Source organism: Canis lupus, chromosome 8 (assembly GCF_011100685.1).
Source record: "Canis lupus familiaris isolate Mischka breed German Shepherd chromosome 8, alternate assembly UU_Cfam_GSD_1.0, whole genome shotgun sequence".
Lineage (NCBI taxonomy): Eukaryota > Metazoa > Chordata > Mammalia > Carnivora > Canidae > Canis > Canis lupus.
The window spans coordinates 29,317,597-29,334,563 of NC_049229.1; the positions used below are offsets into that span (position 1 = coordinate 29,317,597).

The 16,967-nt window shown below is 37.8% G+C and overlaps 1 protein-coding gene and 1 long non-coding RNA gene across 8 annotated transcripts in view; one reads left to right on the top strand and one right to left on the bottom strand.

Annotated features, from left to right (window-relative positions):
- The window catches only part of LOC106559102, a 155,165-nt gene that overhangs the window by 70,404 nt on the left and 67,794 nt on the right, over positions 1-16,967 (top strand). The gene's annotated exons all lie outside the window — the stretch shown is intronic.
- Positions 7,540-16,967, bottom strand: part of FERMT2 (fermitin family member 2) — an 80,017-nt gene continuing 70,589 nt past the window's right edge. For 3 of the 7 annotated variants that reach the window (XM_038544738.1, XM_038544739.1, XM_038544734.1), the window contains 7 exons: positions 14,342-14,448; positions 13,992-14,213; positions 11,967-11,990; positions 11,433-11,453; positions 10,674-10,798; positions 10,232-10,373; positions 7,540-8,836 (listed from right to left, as the gene is read on the bottom strand). In XM_038544738.1, the coding sequence (XP_038400666.1) occupies positions 8,663-8,836; positions 10,232-10,373; positions 10,674-10,798; positions 11,433-11,453; positions 11,967-11,990; positions 13,992-14,213; positions 14,342-14,448 (815 nt within the window). In that variant the 3' untranslated portion in view covers positions 7,540-8,662. The remainder of the gene's footprint in view (positions 8,837-10,231; positions 10,374-10,673; positions 10,799-11,432; positions 11,454-11,966; positions 11,991-13,991; positions 14,214-14,341; positions 14,449-16,967) is intronic. The other 4 variants (XM_038544737.1, XM_038544733.1, XM_038544740.1 and 1 more) reach the window with 2 other exon arrangements.

Consider the following 16,967-nt stretch of genomic DNA (forward strand, 5'->3'; position numbering starts at 1 on the left):
GGGCTTTTCTGGAACACAGCTTCTTAGTGTTATTTCTTAGAATATAAATCAAGGACAAGGTTTATAATCAAATCTCATAGGTTTAGAAGTCATTTTTGTTTAGAGATCAACATGGTTTGATCTCAAGCAGTTCTTGGGACTAGAGGAAACATTGTCAATTCATGTTGTTTGCCTTAAAAAAAAAAAAGCAAACAAAACTTGAAGGTCTGCATTCCAGATTTGTCTTAACCAGTGACAATTAATGAAAACATCTGTCCAGTTCCCTCTTTAAAGATCTTCAGAGGAGGAATTCTGGGCATGTGAAGAATCAAGTTGACAGTGCAGACCTCCATCTATAGCACAGCAAGGTCTGGGCGGGGGCATGGCAGGGAGCTTAGTTCTGGCTTCCTGCTAAGAAATCAGTAGACGGCATTTACTCTTCGTTTTGTGGTGGTTTTCCACAAAATTTATAAGAAAGCAAAAGGAAGTTTCTAAACTACTGCCAGATGGCAAGTACGTGGAGCTCTGAAGCAAGGCTAAAACCCAATCAAAAAAAGAAAAAACACATTTAGGACAAGACAGTTGGGCCTTTTTTGAGAATACCTGAAATTGAAGCATTTGCAAAACTTGTGTGAAGACATAGGCAGAGTGTTTATACAAAATAATTTCTTGAGTGGAGATTTAGGAATCAAAGTCAAACATGAGTGACAAAGATGACCTCAAAATGGTCTCCTAATTTCTGCCTATTCTCTGCTCTTGTTAGCTGTATTTCTTTCCTGTTCAGGCTATTTTTGAAGAGCTGGCTTCCTTTTCCCCACCTTTGGTACAGATCAACTGTTGCTGTACCCCCTGCCCTACCCCAGGACGAATGGTGGCTTTTCAAAATGTCCGTTGTAGGAAAACAAAACCTGTATATATTAAGGTCTTGTTTCATCTGTGATATGGTGTCTTTTCCATTCTCACTGAAGCTGCCCTGAATTAGCTTTACTGACTTTTTCAAAAAACGCCTAACAGTTCTACCTACCCGTAATCACTCCTTGCTCTGGTACTTTCTGTATGAACCAGGAACATTTTCAAAACAAAACAGACTCCTGGTATTTTCGAGATTGTCCTGCTACATAGCAGTGGTGTTTATCAACATTTCCCATTCTGTTGATTTCATGCTCATACATTAATAAGGCACTTTCAAATCACAAAAGCTTAATTTCTTGAGAATCGTATCTTGTTCAGTATTCCTGTCTCATAAAGTCAGCCTCTATAGAAGGCACATTCTCAAGTACAGGAATACATTTTATACTCAACCAGACAGCAAGCAAGAGAAGGTGTCAGGTAAGTTCCTTGGTTCCTCTGCTGTGACTTGGATGGTTTAATAAGATTTGGGTTGACATCTCCACGATTGCTTGAGTAACAACAATGCTGTCATTTGTATCCTGACCAGAGCCTTGCGCTTAAAGTTGATTTTCTAGTTGAACTGATAGATCTGTTTGTCGCTTCTTACCCAGTCCCTCTTCTTACTATCTCTGCACATTTACAGAATTTAAATGGCGTGGCCTGTGAGCATGAAACAGAAAGCCAGTGGACCACAAGGGGACTGAACCCCTGACACTGGGCTCATTAGCTCCATTCTTAAACTAGGACAGCCAAACAGCCAGTTAGTGATTCACTTGGCAGCAGTGGCCAGACTCGTGCTGATCTAGTCCAGAACAGGAAAGTATGTCAGAAGCAGAGGGCAGCTATCAAGAGCCAAGACCCCCTATACCCATTAGGCCAGTGATTTTTAGCATCACACTGTTTCACACTGAACTTCAGAATCACCAACAATCTTTTAATAATGCGGCTTTTACCCTCCCAACAGAAGAGGAAAATATTTGCCACTTATATTATTTTTTAATGTTTGAGAAAACTTGAACATTTTTTCAACTTTAATCATACTGTGTTCTGCAGCTAAATTTTTGGTTCAGCTTTGGGTTGAGATTCATCCATGTTGTGTTTTGGAATTTATCCCCTGTTTTGATTCCATTTTATGACTGTATTGTAAATCATTCTACTCTGATTATTCTATATTCGATTATTTCCAGTTTTTTGTTATTATAAGTAGTTCTGCTATGCATATTCTTGTGCAGGTCTCCTGTTCTGCACATGCAAGAGTTGCTCCAGGGTACATACATACCTAGGAGTAGAACTGCAGGATTGTAGGATATATCACCAATTTTACCAGATGATGTCCAAATGTCCACTTTCCTCAGTGTCACATATATATGCTGTCTTCTGTCACCTTTTAAGAATTTTACAGTTTTTCCTGTCACATTTAAGTCTGAAATTCATTTGGAATTGATGTGGACTACTACACACATGTATGAAGGCACTGGTCCAAATTCCTTTGTTTCCTAAAGATAATCACCAGCACCATTCATTGGGAAGTCCGTCTGTTTCGTGATCTGCAAGGCTGGCTCTCAGAAATTGAGGGTCCATATGTGTGCATGTTTGTTTCTCAAGTCTCTGTTTGGACTTTGGTTAATTTTACTTACCCCAGTGCCAAAATTACCCTTTGAGTACAGTGTGATATGACTTCTTGCCATCTGGTGAGGTTACTCCCCCCACCTGTTGGTCTTTAGGGAGTGTTTTCCAAATGTTCTTTCAAAGAGTTAGCTGAATTTATAATTAGGCCAGGAAGATCGAAACAAAGTTTAGATATTTTGATCAGTAAACCTGAAAGTAAATGTGTTTTACCTGAATTTTATTTGGTCATAAAAATAAAACAAAATTTAGATTTGAGATGAGAATTTGTGCTCATAAAAAGCATTTTCTTTATTGTGCAGTATCTGCAAACCATATTAATACAGGTATGTCAAACTTGTTTGGATTGGTTGTGCTGTTTGTATCACAAATTTAATTAACATTGGCCTTGGACCACTTCCCTGAGCAGTAATACAGATAATGCCTGGCCAATGAAGCCACATGAGACTCTAACTAGATTTCATGAAATAAAGGGTCTCAAATTATTTTAAGTGCTTATAATTTTTAGTAATATGCAGGCCTATGCACAAATACCAAAAGGGAAACTCAACTAAGAGTGCATGTGTGCTGGTGTTTACTAAGGGAATAGAGAATTTTAATGTACACATTCAGCCTGGGAAACTTTGTATTGTTTATTAAATAAACCAGAGAAAGCAAGAGAGGAATCAGCACAGTGGGAAATAAGGTCAGCAGATAAGGCTTTTTTTTGCTACTCTGTTTCCTGTTCTGGGTGGCTCTGCAGTCCACTCTGAGAATTTCATTCCTTTTACCCAGATTGAAAATTTCCCATTTCCTGTCGCTCTCTACCACCTCCCCCATTCTTGAGCTGCCAAACCAAAGCAGTTCAAACAGATAAAGACACAGCTAATTTGTTGAAGAGCACAGAGCTTTCGGTAAACAGCTTCTTCCTGGATATTACTGTGTAGAGATGACCCGACCCTTATCAGCAGATTTAAGAATTGACCAAGTTATTATCGTACCATATCTGATGGGTCTGTGCTCAGCAGGGCAACTCCTCCTTGCCTTCTTCACAACAAAAAGAAGGAATGACTACAATAGCTGCAAAAATGCTTTATTGGGGGGTGGCAGGATTTTTTTGAATCCGTCTACATGTTTGGAATAAAGCAGAGCAGATGATAGCTGGGTAGGGTTATGCACGTAGGAAAGGCTCCTGTGAGTATCAGTGACGGTTCTGGCACAAAGAGCTGAATTCAGAAAGCCCTGTTCTCTTATGAATTATCAAATTGGTGAAGATGTTGCCATGTTTTAAGTGATTAGTCTAAAACTAGCTAGACCCCGTCAAACTTGACTATATTGACTATACAGGGTAGAAACAGTTATGAAAGGAATAGGATAGGAAAGTGTCTTAGGGGATCAAAGAAGTTTTGAGTTTAAAAACCTAGCATTTCACTGGGAAATCACTATGCTCAATGTAGGTGGAGTATTGGGTACTTAAACATTTTCAATTCTGTGGTATTTTTTTCCGGATAAATTACAGTCAGAAACCGAGGTTGGTCTGATCCTACCACATAACTAACTGGTAACTAATTAAAAGCACTTGAGTAACACTTTTTTTTTGAAGTACAGTTGACAGTGTTACATTAGCTTCAGGTGTACAACAGAGTGATTTGGCCAAGTCTTACATTCTTGCCATCCTCACCACAAGCGCAGCTGCCATCTGCCCCCTCACAGCACTATTACAACCCCTGTGCTGCACCCTTTGCCCCCAAGATTCATCCTGTAACTGGAGGCCTGGATCTCCCACTCCCCTTCATCCATCCCTTTATCCTCCTCTCCTCTGGCAACCATCAGTTTGTTCTCTGTACTTAAGGGTCTGTTTCTGCTTGTTTATTCATTTCCTTTGTTTTTTTAGATTCCACATGTGAGTCATATGATACTTGTCTTTCTCAGGCTGATTTATTTCACTTAGCATAATATCCTCTAGGTCTGTCCATGCTGTTGCAAATGGTAAGATGTGTCATCCTTTTTTGTGGCTCACTGAATAACTCCATTGTGTGTATGTGTATACACACCACATCTTTATCCATTTGTCTATTGATGGGTACTTTGGTTGCTTCTGTATCTTGGCTGTTGTAAATAATGCTGCAATAAACATAAGGGTGGATATATCTTTTTAGAATTAATGTTTTTGTTTTCTTTGGGTAAATACCCAGTAGTGGATTTACTGGATCATATGGGATTTCTATTTAAAAAATTCTTAAGGACCCTCCAGTTTGCATTCCCACTAACAGTGCATGAGGATTCCTTTCTCTCCAAATCCTCTTCAACACTTGTTTCTTGAGTTTTTGAGTCTAACCACTCTGACAGGTGTGAGATGACATCTCATAGTGGTTCTGGTTTGCAAAGACTTTTAACATAAAAAGGAACAAAAACTATGGTGTACAGAACACAAAAAGTAAAATCTGCCACCTGTTGCTTTTCGGCTTGTATAAGAGCAGAGGGTCAAGAACAGCAAGTGGCTTTTCTTCTACAAAGTTTGTGTCTCTAGGGGATGGATATGTTAACTAACTAGATGGTAGAAATCCTTTCATATTATATGCATTTACCAAATCACCATGATGTACACTTTATTTTTTTTTTAAGATTTATTTAAGAGAGAGAGAGAGAGAGCATGAGCAAGAGGAGGAGAGGGAGAAGGAGAAAGAATCTCAAGCAGATTAGCAGATTCCCTGCTGAACACAGAGCCCAACACAGAACTTGATCTCTTGACCCTGAGATCACAATCTGAACAGAAATTAAGAATAAAACGCTTAACTAACTGCACCACTCAGGTGCCCCTACACTTTAAGTATCTTACAATTTTTTTCAGTTATGCCTTGATAAAGCTGAAAAAGAAAATAAGTTCATGTCTCTAGGTCCCTGACCTTTGATGTTCAAGGTTGTGTAAAAAATAATTTGTACCAAGTTAAAATTACTGATTAACTATAGCATCAGCAGGTCTCTAACTTGCTGATTTAAGATAAAGAATTGGAAGAGAGCTTGGTTGGTCTCCTGTCCCCAGTGCTTTCATGTTCATGTGAAACTGAGAGTGTAAACCTGAAACTGTGTCTCTCAAGGCCCTGGCCAGGGTTCTTTTCATGGACTGATGTCTCTGTATAGAGACCACTACCAATGGGGTTCCTCAAGATTCATGCAGGGTTTGTTTTTAACACTACTGGTACAGAGAAGGAAATCTGGGTTCCACTTCTAGTCTGCCTTGGTACTAATTAGTTATAGCCATGTTGCTTTGAACAGGTCACTTGGCTGGAGTCTCGTCTAGAAAATGAGGATGGATTGTCTAAGTCTTTAGATCTTGTACATGAACGCACTCAGCATGTCTCTTAAAGCATAGCTGGTGTGCATGTCTGTTTCCTCTATATTAAACTATGCTGAGGTTGTAAAAATTCTAAGTTGTCCTAATTCCTTGATTTCTAAAATAGCCATTATTATATTCAATGAACATATACGTGTTAACTGATCCTAAGTAGAAACTATGAGGCTCTGGGATGCCTGGGAGGCTCAGGTGGTTAAGCATCTGCCTTTGGCTCAAGGCGTGATCCTGGGATCGAGTCCCAACACATCAGGCTCCTTGCATGGAGCCTGCTTCTCCCTCTGCCTGTGTGTCTCTGCCTCTCTCTCTCTCTGTGTCTCTCATGAATAAATAAAATCTAAAAAAAAAAAAAAAAACAACTATGAGGCTCAGATCCAGTCCTCAAGGGAGTAATGAATTATTATAAGCAATAATCATAATAAGGATGATTGCTCCTAAGTTCCAAAAAGGACCAAATTTAGTGGCTGTTCACCGGAGTAAGAAAATTTGGGGCTGTGAGGAAGCTTGGAAGTATTCATGGAAGAACTCTTGAGGTCTAAAAACTTTTTTAAAGATTTGACGGGGCGGCAGGGGTGAAGAGCATAAGCAGGAGGGAAGGGAGGGGGCAGAGGGAGAAGCAGACTCCTCACTGAGCAGGAAGCCTTATGTGAGGCTCAATCCCAGGACCCTGGAATTATGACCTAAACTGAAGGCCGACACTCAACCAACTGAGCCACCCAGGTGCCCCTCTTTCTAAAATTCCTAAAATGCTAGAAAAATGGGATTTGGTACATGTGGGAGACTGGAAGAAAGTCTGCAAAATGACATGGCGATGAGCAAGTGCAAATGGTCTTGGAGAATGTGGGCTGGGATACAGAGCATAGAAGCCCTCTTAGCTCCTGACTGGAGTCATCAGAGCTGACATACAGCCAGTGCTATGCTGGGGCTAAATTAGTATCGAGATTGTTAGGATGGCGGGGGGGGGGGGGGGCAAACTCAGAGAAATCAGTACAGAGGCTGTGAAACACTAAGGCACTCAGGTAAGCCTTCATCTCAATATATTTTAGGGCTTTTAACCAAGTTAGTGACCTGCATTTCAGGTGAGGAAAGGGAATATATTATTTAGGTTTTTTGAAGTGGGAAGGAGCCCTTATATTTTGGAGTGAGGTTTGTAGGACCAGACAGAGTATAAAAAGTCATGGAAAATGTGATACGCGCTTTGCTTTAGAGGCTGTGTCATTGTGGTGGGCACAAGAAAAGGACAGTGACAGGTGTCAGTGACATCAATGACAAAAGTTTGCCTGAGGGAAAAAGCAACGAAGACTTGGCCTGATGAAAAGCAAGAGCTAAGGGAGAAAATCCAGAGCTGAAGTTTTGTAGCCAAGTGAGGATCCAATAGCTCTTAACAACAGGCAGTAAATTCACACATGTGAGTTGAGGTTTTTTAGACCAGGAGTCATTCATTTTGAGTTTAAAACGAATTCTTCCCAAGTCAACAATGTCCTTTCATCTGTCATACTGTTTAGATTCCTAATATTCATGCAGTTCATTTTTAAGTAGTAGAAAAAAGTGAAGTGGTGGAAGAACCTATCCTAGAGATGGAGTATATTCCTGTCTGCTGACATTCTGGTACCAGCAAGCTGTCCTCACAACACAACACGTTTCCAAAGGCAAAAGTTCATTTCTTCAGTTTTAATTCTATGTAAACAGTAAAGACAAGAAGTACAAAAAGAAACAAATAAAATATCTTGCTTTTATTTAAAATAAAATGCATTTATACAGTTTTTAAACCATGGATTATTGGACAATACTGGTAATCCACCCCTCCTGGCACCCTTTTGGGTTGTGTGAGCTAGGAATTTTCCAACTAGCACCAATGCGGACTGTAACAGCACAGCGGACGAGAACATGGCCAGTCCAGGCATTAGAGTTAAGGACGCTGTGGCGAATCATGACTATAATGAAGTCATTCTTAATTTAGCAGGTATGAGATCTGCACATTAATTATATTTTTAAAGCATTTAATTAATGCAAAGATGCTACATCTAAGCCATTTGCTAGCTGTGAGTTTTTTTTAAAAAAAACTGTACAATTTTATAAAATTTGTGTTTGTACATTAGTTACACAAAATGCATACTTCATAGACCTTTACTTCATATTGTAATGCAAAAGTTGCATATTTTAGGCAGACAGTGAATATGCTGGTGAATACTAAAAATGTTGTAATACAATAGGGTGTAAAAATAAAAACAGAAGACAGTATACATACATGCTTATTCAAAGACAAAAATAAACCAAGCCAAACGGACTGATAGCATTTTCCTTCAAGGTCATTCCTTCAAGGTCAAACAATGACATTATTAAGTATCAGGGACCTTTCACAGGCCTGATTTACTTGGGGGTGGGAGTGGGGGGATGGAGAATCAATGGCTACCAGAAGTAGGTATTTTTAAAACACAAGATCAAATTAAACATACATTAAAACACATGCATTAAACATGATAAATAGACTTCATATAGTTTAAGCCCTGGATAGCTTTAAAGTAGATGGCTTGACTTTCTTGGTTTGGCTAGATTAAATCAGTGATGTTTTGTTCCCGACTTGCCCCCTACTTTAGTTTTCAATTCATGTCCCTAAGGAATGTGTGCCATATTTGAGTCCATATATTATATCACGAGAGCAGATTAACAGTCGTGCTTGTTAGTGCACTTACTAACTGGTCTGGTAAGGCAAAAAAGTTTTCATGATAAAATGATAAATTTCAAGCTTACTTTATTAAGCAGCATATAACAAACAACAGCTTTCAAAGTTAAATATTGTTATGGCCATGGAATTTCATCACACAGTGTCTCTATTCACACCCAACCACTGGTAAGTTTGTAGAACATCTCTTCATCTAAACTCTCATTTTGGTCTTTTGCACGTGTTGAGAGAAATATGTAGCCACCAATGAATTCATGAACCACTTTGCAATCTACTTCCGTACAAATGAAGGACAATCGTACTTCATCTGCAAACTCTACCGTGACCTAGAATGAAGACCAAGAACTGTCAGTCCCTGGAAAACTCTGTGTGGCTGGGACCAGCGAAGCTTCCATGCTATTTAATGTCTCCCCTCTCACAAAATATTTGTTGAGCCTTGTTTTTTTTTTTTAATCCTAAAGAGTAAGTTTATTAACCCCTCCCCCACACCTTTTTAGTTTTCATGTTCTGAAAAGGAAGACTGAATGCAAGGGGTTTAGGTCATTCTGTTCCCAATGGTCTCTGGTTAGTCTAGTTATGAGAAGGTCTCTCTTCAAGGCCTGGGAGAAAACTTACTTCTTGCATTTAATTTAATATTTGCTCTAGATATTTAACCTTTAGGTATCATGTGTGGATACAGTAGCCCTCCCCTACCTTATCCATGGGAAATATATTTCAAGATCCCCAATGGATGCCTGAAACCACGGATAGTATATATGGTTCTTGTCCCTTCACACATATACCTGTGATAAAGTTTATCAATTAGATACTTCATTATTTGTTATTGTAAGAGATTAATAACTAATAGAATTACAACAATATATAATCAAAGTTACGTGAATAGTCTCTCTCTCAACATATTTTACTGTACTGTACTCATCCTTGTGATAATGAGAAATGATAAAATGCCCACGTGATGGATGAAGGTGAAGGACGCAGGCACTGTGACATAGTGTTAGGCTACTACAGACCTTCTAGCAATATGTCAGGAGGAGGATGGGTTATCTGCATCTCGACCATGGTTATCCACAGATAAGAAGGGATACTAGTATATTTCAGAAATAGGAGATTCTGTGCAGTAATAGGAACTGATACAATAATCCTAATGATCCTACAATAACACATGGCTTATCAGTAAAAGATGGTTTATTTTAAATGATTTTCATTGTACTCCAAGGCTAGGGGCAGCATGATATACAGTAGTAGCTGTGCCAGGTTTTAGACCTCTGAGCATCAGTCTAAATCCTGATTCTGTTAACTAAGTGTGCAGTCATGGCAATCATGGCCATTAAGCCATTAACTTTGAGTGTCCTCATTTGTAAAGTAGGGACAATCCAACCACCTCACAAGGCCGTGGTAAGATTAGAAATAAGGTACAAATGTAAAAACATCTAGCATCATGACTGGCACAGAGTAGGAATTCAATAAACAGTAGCTGCTACTGACAGGGATGTACCACTACAGGAAAACCACCCTCTAAGCAGATCATTATGTTCTTAGAATTCTAATAATTGGGACAGTTATGAAATGGCAAGTTAAGTGGGAAATAACCAACCATGTTTTATACTTTAAAAGGTAATGGTACAAATAATCTACAGAATTTAATAGCCTTTTAATTCTTAATTTACTAATTCTTAGTAGAAGGGCTCTACATGCACTCAGGTAACACTGTTCAAGCTTACCATTTTTATTTCCCAGTTTACATTCCACTGTTTCATGTTACTGAAGCGCCATGTTTTAATTGCATCTCCTGTGCTGGCATCCATCCTAATCAGTCTGTTGTATGCAATTCCAATAAGTTCTTCTTTTTTTCCTCCCTGAAACCTATAGTATTAAAAACATAAAGTTTAAAAATAAGTGGGGGATGGGAGGACATGTTGCTTTGTTTTTAAGATGAGCTTTTTAACTCTTACAAAGGATATTTTCATATAAGTAAAAAGAGAAATCATTTTGAATTTTTAATGCAAAAATTACAAGTATAGAAAATAGGTTTCAATATTCTTGACATTTTACTGTAAAATTGCTAATGGATCTCAGTAGGTACTTTAAATGTTTAATTGAAGTAGATTACATAAAAAGGCACTAATTAAGATTTATACATAAATGTTTAGGAGAACCACTGACCTTGCAATAAAGTGTGTGATGCCAAATTCTGGTAATGACTGCCAAGCTTGAATAAATCTCATCTTGGCCTCAATTAGACTCATCTGAGCTACATTCTGATGGGCCTCCAAGATTCTTGCTGTTATCTAAACATGATTAAACACCACCTTTACCATCGAGACAATATTCTTTCATGGGAGGATCATGACAAAAAGTAAAAAACTGAATCACGTGCCCCACCCCACAATCACATATTTTAAGAACTAGAATTAGGAAATCTCTGCAGCTACTTTTGGAAATTTTAGTATAATGATGACTCTTCAAAATAAACCTTGATAGATTTCTTCTTAATTTAGTTTCCATATATCCAGAAACAAAAGGTACTATTAGAGGAGTATGTAACTGCCACTCTTGAGGTATATTCCAAGTACACACATATATGTCGCTGCTTCTATAAAAGGCATGTTCTAATCCTATGAATAATGAAGTTTTAAACTTAGCACCAAGACACAGTATCAGAATGAGTACCTGGAATATAAACTTCTAGCAGGAATATTTATTAGCACCTTTAAAGTACTTGAAACCAGCATAATAATTAAAATTTTTTTCTAAATGAATCATTAGAAAAGTTAACTTTTAATTTAAATTACACTCACTTTGGGATGACTACTGCCAAAAAGAGTGGAAGGAAATTAATCCATAAAAAGGGATTGTGGCTAAGGCTTTAAATATTTTATGTATTTTTTTCTTTTCTTTTTTTGGTAAATATGGAGAACTTACCAAATCTCTTATATAGCCTGGCTGTAGATGGCAATGCGAAGAAAGAAAAAGGAAGCAGAAAGAAAAAAAAAGGCAATCAGAAAAAATGGCAATGAAGCAAAGAAAAAGTTGCGGTAACCTGCAAACCAAAATTCCAGCCAAAAACCATGCAAAAAAAATTACTTTAGGTGGAAACCAAGCAAAGTAAATGCAAGCATGAAAATGAAAACAAGGAAGCAGCGATTATTTTCCATTTAGAACACTGAGAAACACTTCCACATTATTTTAAACTGATAAGTGTTACTAAAATTATGGGTAAATTATTTGTAGGGAAAAAAAAGAGCAAATACCCTTTTCCCTGTTCATTTACCAGTTCTTACTCGTTAGGCAGAACTAATGCTTTTAGTAGCAAAATCAAAATTAATATTCAAAAACCTTTAATGTTTTCAGATTGAGTCTGATACTATGACCCATGCATCACTGTTCAGAAATAAGTTGAAGGTATTCAGGACCATACGGTTTATTTGCACAAGAAAAGCAAACCCCTCAAATTACCATCTGTTTTTTGCATCCTTTTTCCTGGAAGGGAAAATGAAGAGATGCTATATACTACACTAGGAACAATGGCTATAAATAGATTATCTAGTTCAATGTATATTCACATGGATAAAACAGAGACAACTCTTTTCTTTAAAATGTAAAAATTCAGCTTGGGAATCATAGTCATATAAAGATACATACAGTGAGTTTAAATAATTAATAAATAGTTGCAGGGATTTAAAGTAGATTAAATATAACACAATCTTTATTGATGGGCCCTGGTAGGAATAGAGGAGCTCATGGCCCAAACCTCTTTCTACTGGATTCCTGAATGCCACTGTATTGTATAGTTTAACAATTACTAAGCACTATATCCAACGACTGGTGCAGTGCTGGACACACAACAGCAACGAACTCTGCCTGTCAGCACTTCTTAGCTGACAGTAGGAATTGTCAGGGCAATACATGGTCTCTACTTTCTGGGAACAACCAATATAAATCTAGTCAGAGAAAAGAGCATTAAAAAAGAATGTGCATTTGATAAGATGCCAGCATGGAAGAAAAGGCTAGAAGAATCCTTAACCACGGACCACACACATGCTGCCATCCTGCGAGTTAAAGACAGTCAGATAGTCACTGTTTTTGTCCTCCAGAGAATTTTCACTATGACAAGCTAGCTGAGAAATCAGGGATAGAGAACTATCTTTTTAAAGTGAAAACTATCATTTAAAAGGCTTCTGAGAAAACAATCCAGTACCTTTGACAACTACACCAACAGTTGGCAATCTTCAGTAACACTTTGTATTTTTCTTTCCTGACAGCAGATAGTGTAAATGATATGCTTGCTAAGGTTTGAAATTGTTCCTTGTCTTTGAAGGCAAATGAATCCACTTTCAGAAATAAGGTTTTTTTTTAAATGAGTAATTTTTAAATGAAATAACTAAGAATAAAAAAAAAATTAGTACTTGATTCACTTTCCCTTTTTAACTTACAATCTACATTCCACAAAGCTCCCCAGGGCAGCATTTCCTCCATTCCTTACTACTCCCACATCATAGGACTGTGGGATAAACAATTTCCATGTAGCTTACACAACCTCTGAAACTTAAAGACAAATACTTGGTGATTAAAACTTCTGAACATTCTAGCTAAGTGATTTCAGACCCATTTGATAAACATTATATTTAAAGTTAAGAATTAGTAAATGTTCTGGGTATTTCATTGGTGCCTTCAGTAATGTTTTAAAATTATTCTTTAACAGAAATAAAAATGAAACTAGATAGAAATGAAATATTTATTTGAAAGGTCTTCTTCACCGCCCCACCTCAGACTGAAGCCTTTGCCTTTTATGGCATGATGTTTGGTGTAGCAAATACTGGGGGCTATCCCAAGTGAAATTCCCCTGCAAAGAACCTTTTATGTTGTACCGAAGAACCATTTTCCTAAATAGCAATCCTTTTATGGTATTAATTTCCAGGAAAGGAATTCTAAACAGAGTGAACAAAAGCAGCGAATTTCAATGAAAATTTACCAAACTTTGTCACATGTGCAAATCTTGGTTTAGGTTTTTTTTTTTACTGTTAAGAAAAGATAAACTATTTCTACCCTTGTAAAGTTTACTTCCAAGGCTGGAAAGTCCATTTTGACAGCAAGAAGAGTTGTTATAGACTTTGTTGAGAAATGCTGGCTGCGCTTTATACTACACTTAATTATATAAGGAATAAAACCCAAAGCATCCTCACCATATTCAATTCCCTGAAAGAACACACCCTGTTCACAGGATGATTTCCTTAGGTTTTGAGTAAATATGCTCCCAACTATCTTACCTCATTATCTGTCCTATTAAATGAAAAATATTTTTTAATGACTAATTTAAATGGACTGAAGGTTACTTACATCCTATTTTATGCTCTGATCACTGGATATGAAATTAAGACCATCACTAACACTAAAAAGTTTTAAGAGGGGAACTGAATTTAAAGTGTATGTACAAAATCATAAAACCGGAAGAAAACAGATGAAGTAAAATGAATCAAATACCTGCTTGTTCTTGTATTTTTTTAGATAGCGAGGGGACACCAAACATTCAGGATTTATATCAGTTGTTATCTGTTCTGGTATTAACTGAGGATCTGGGTTTAAATGCTGCATCTTCAGAAAGGAAAGAATATTTTGAACTTCCAAGTTATAAGAACTGTCTGCCATGGTCTTGCCTTTGGAGGCTAATCTGCAGGCTGCCATCCAGTGTGCATACTGTTTTTCCTGTTGAAAAGAAATATTGAAATATGATATGTATCACATATCCTTTGGGTTTAAAAATCTAAGGATGACTGGTCAACTCTAAGTAATCAAAGAAAATTAAGGTTTATACTTTTAATTGGAAAACTTACATTGTCACAACGAAGCCAGATTTCATTCATGCCTTCTGCAACTGGAATCAGGAGTTTAATGTTGAATTTTTGCCCTGAAATGTTTACATCTGGGGTCACTTCACATCCTAGAATTTAAAAAAAACGTGAAAATGGTCAAATTTACTTTTAAGAAATCTCAAGCCAAAAAAGGCAGCCCTCATTTTATGGTATCTTAACATGCTGAATTTTGCTGTTTTGGAATCTATTAATTGAGAAGGAAATTTTTACCACCCAATAATTTTGTTTGAGGCAGAGCACAGAGACACATCTAATACAGTTTGTGGCCCTCAGAAAACCTGATTAAAAAGAGAAGGGTCCTATTGAAAGGATATTACCAAAAAATACCACATGGCAAGTTTGATGCTGTGTTTTTTTTTTAAAAAAAAAAAGATTTTAAAAAAAATTTTAAGATTTTTATTTATTTGACAGAGAGAGTGTGTGCCAGAGAGCACAAGCAGGGGAATAGGAAAAGGGGAGAAACAGGCTCCCTGCTTAGCGGGAGCCTGAGGTGGAAATCGATCCCTGGATCCTGGGATCATGACCTGAGCTGAAGGTAGATGCTTAACCAACTGGACCACCCAGGTGCCCTAGATTTATGTGAGAGGGGTAGGGTGGGGTGAGAGAGAGCCTGACCCCACAACCCTGAGATCATGACCCAAGATGAAACCAAAAGTCAGATGGATGTTCAACCTACTGAGCCACCCAAGTGCCCTGATACTGTGTGAAAAGTAAAATAAAGATTGTTAAGCCTCCATAGCATTTATAGTTGCACTGGAGGTGGATAGTGGCCTTGGAGAACAGATTCAGCAGATTTCAGTAGCCCTTTGAGGATCTGAGCCAAAGTACCATGACTGAGAAGTAAATAGGAAACAAAAAATAAATAAATAAATAAATAGGAAACAAAAATAGCTTTCTGATGAACCTCGCCTGTAACAAGGAAGGAGGAAAGAGGGCAGTTACAGCAGAGAGAGGTATAAGATAAAGGAGAAAGGGACTTTGTGGTTTAAGATAGGAGAGACTCCAGGAAGTTAAATGCTGATGGAAACATCACACTAGAAATAGGAAGAAAGAAATCTAGTGTCCGGGAGATAAAGAGGGTCTCTGATGGAGCGAGGCTCCTGGGATGGCAGAAAACTCAGCCCACTTGGATAGGAGAGCCTTAAGAGAAGAGGTGCCTCCTTCCACTGTGTGGAAGTTGAGGGAAGCTAGCTTTCTCAGCTGTCGTGGCAGAGAAGCTATGTGACCTCCCTTCTAATGGCTTTCTAAGAAAAAAGAAATGAAGTTGTCCCCTGAGATTGAATGGCATCAGAGGCCTGAGAAGATCTGAAATATTGTTGAGAATGTCTAAAAAAACACAGAAGTACTGCAAGTGTTGAGGCCCAGGTTGAAGTTGGAGATCCATGAATATCTAGTGAAACCTATCCACTCGGTTTTGTGATTTTTTCCCCCCCCTTCCCTCCTTTGAGTGCTCAGCAGCCTAATGTAAGCAAGTAAAAGACAGGTGGTTGGAGTGAGCCCTGGTTAAGGTTTTGGTAAATGTATATAATGGAAAAGACAGTGAATCTAGGGAATTGAAGGTTAATACCTGGTAAATGGTGTGCAGGCTGGACTCCGGAAAAGGAAGAGGTGAAAATATGTTACTAATGGGGAGAAAGTTGAGGGGTTGTAGGGAGAGAGTCCCTCAGATAGTCTGAAGAGAGGAATGAAGCTTGTGTTGCTGTTAAATTTGCATTTAACATTTCAGAGGAACAGTAATTGGGTTACACTGAAGTGTAGCATGTTGCCATGGAAGTAGGCAGCCAAGATGGCATGCAGTGATTGTTGTCTGAGATGTAGCCTAATAAGTGCCTCTGCGCCTACACCAACACCTGACTTCCCACTCACTTTGCATTTCCAAGCTTTTTGGGTTTTTTGGCATTTTACTCTTTTTTTTCTTTTTTAAAGTTTATTTATTTAAGCAATTTCCACATTCAGCATGGGGCTCAAACTCACGACCCTAACTAAGATCAAGAGTCACAGATTCCTCTAATTGAGTCAGCCAGGCACCACAGTACTTTACTTTTAAAGGTCTAATTATTATGGGGTTGTATCCTTTAAGTCCATTTGGATGATTAATGAAGTGTGTAAAAGATCACATATCTTCAGACATCTCTGTTTTAACTTTGCAGGTTAAATGAATTGCCACACAACTTCCTGATAGTTTGTAATACTTGAAGAGAAAGTTAAATGCTGTTGCTAATATTTTTAAAAGAAAGCAAAAAGGGAGAGAAAGTCCACCAAATTCATGATAGGAGTTGCATCTGGAGAGAAGAAGATCTCCCATTTATCATTTAAAATGTTTCTTTAATATAATACTTCAGTTTTAACATTTGTCCTATTTGTGTGGTGGGTATGTAGAGGTCTATCTTTTTCCTTATACAATACACTCCACTATCCACTTCCAATGCGGCTATAAATGCTATGGAGGCTTAACAATCTTTATTTTACTTTTCTGTGGCATTTGATGCTATTGACTACTGTCTTTTTAAAACAACTGTTACTTTAGTTCCCACCATACCTCATTTCCATGGTCTTCATAAGCATTTGTGTTTCCCTTGCAAGCTCC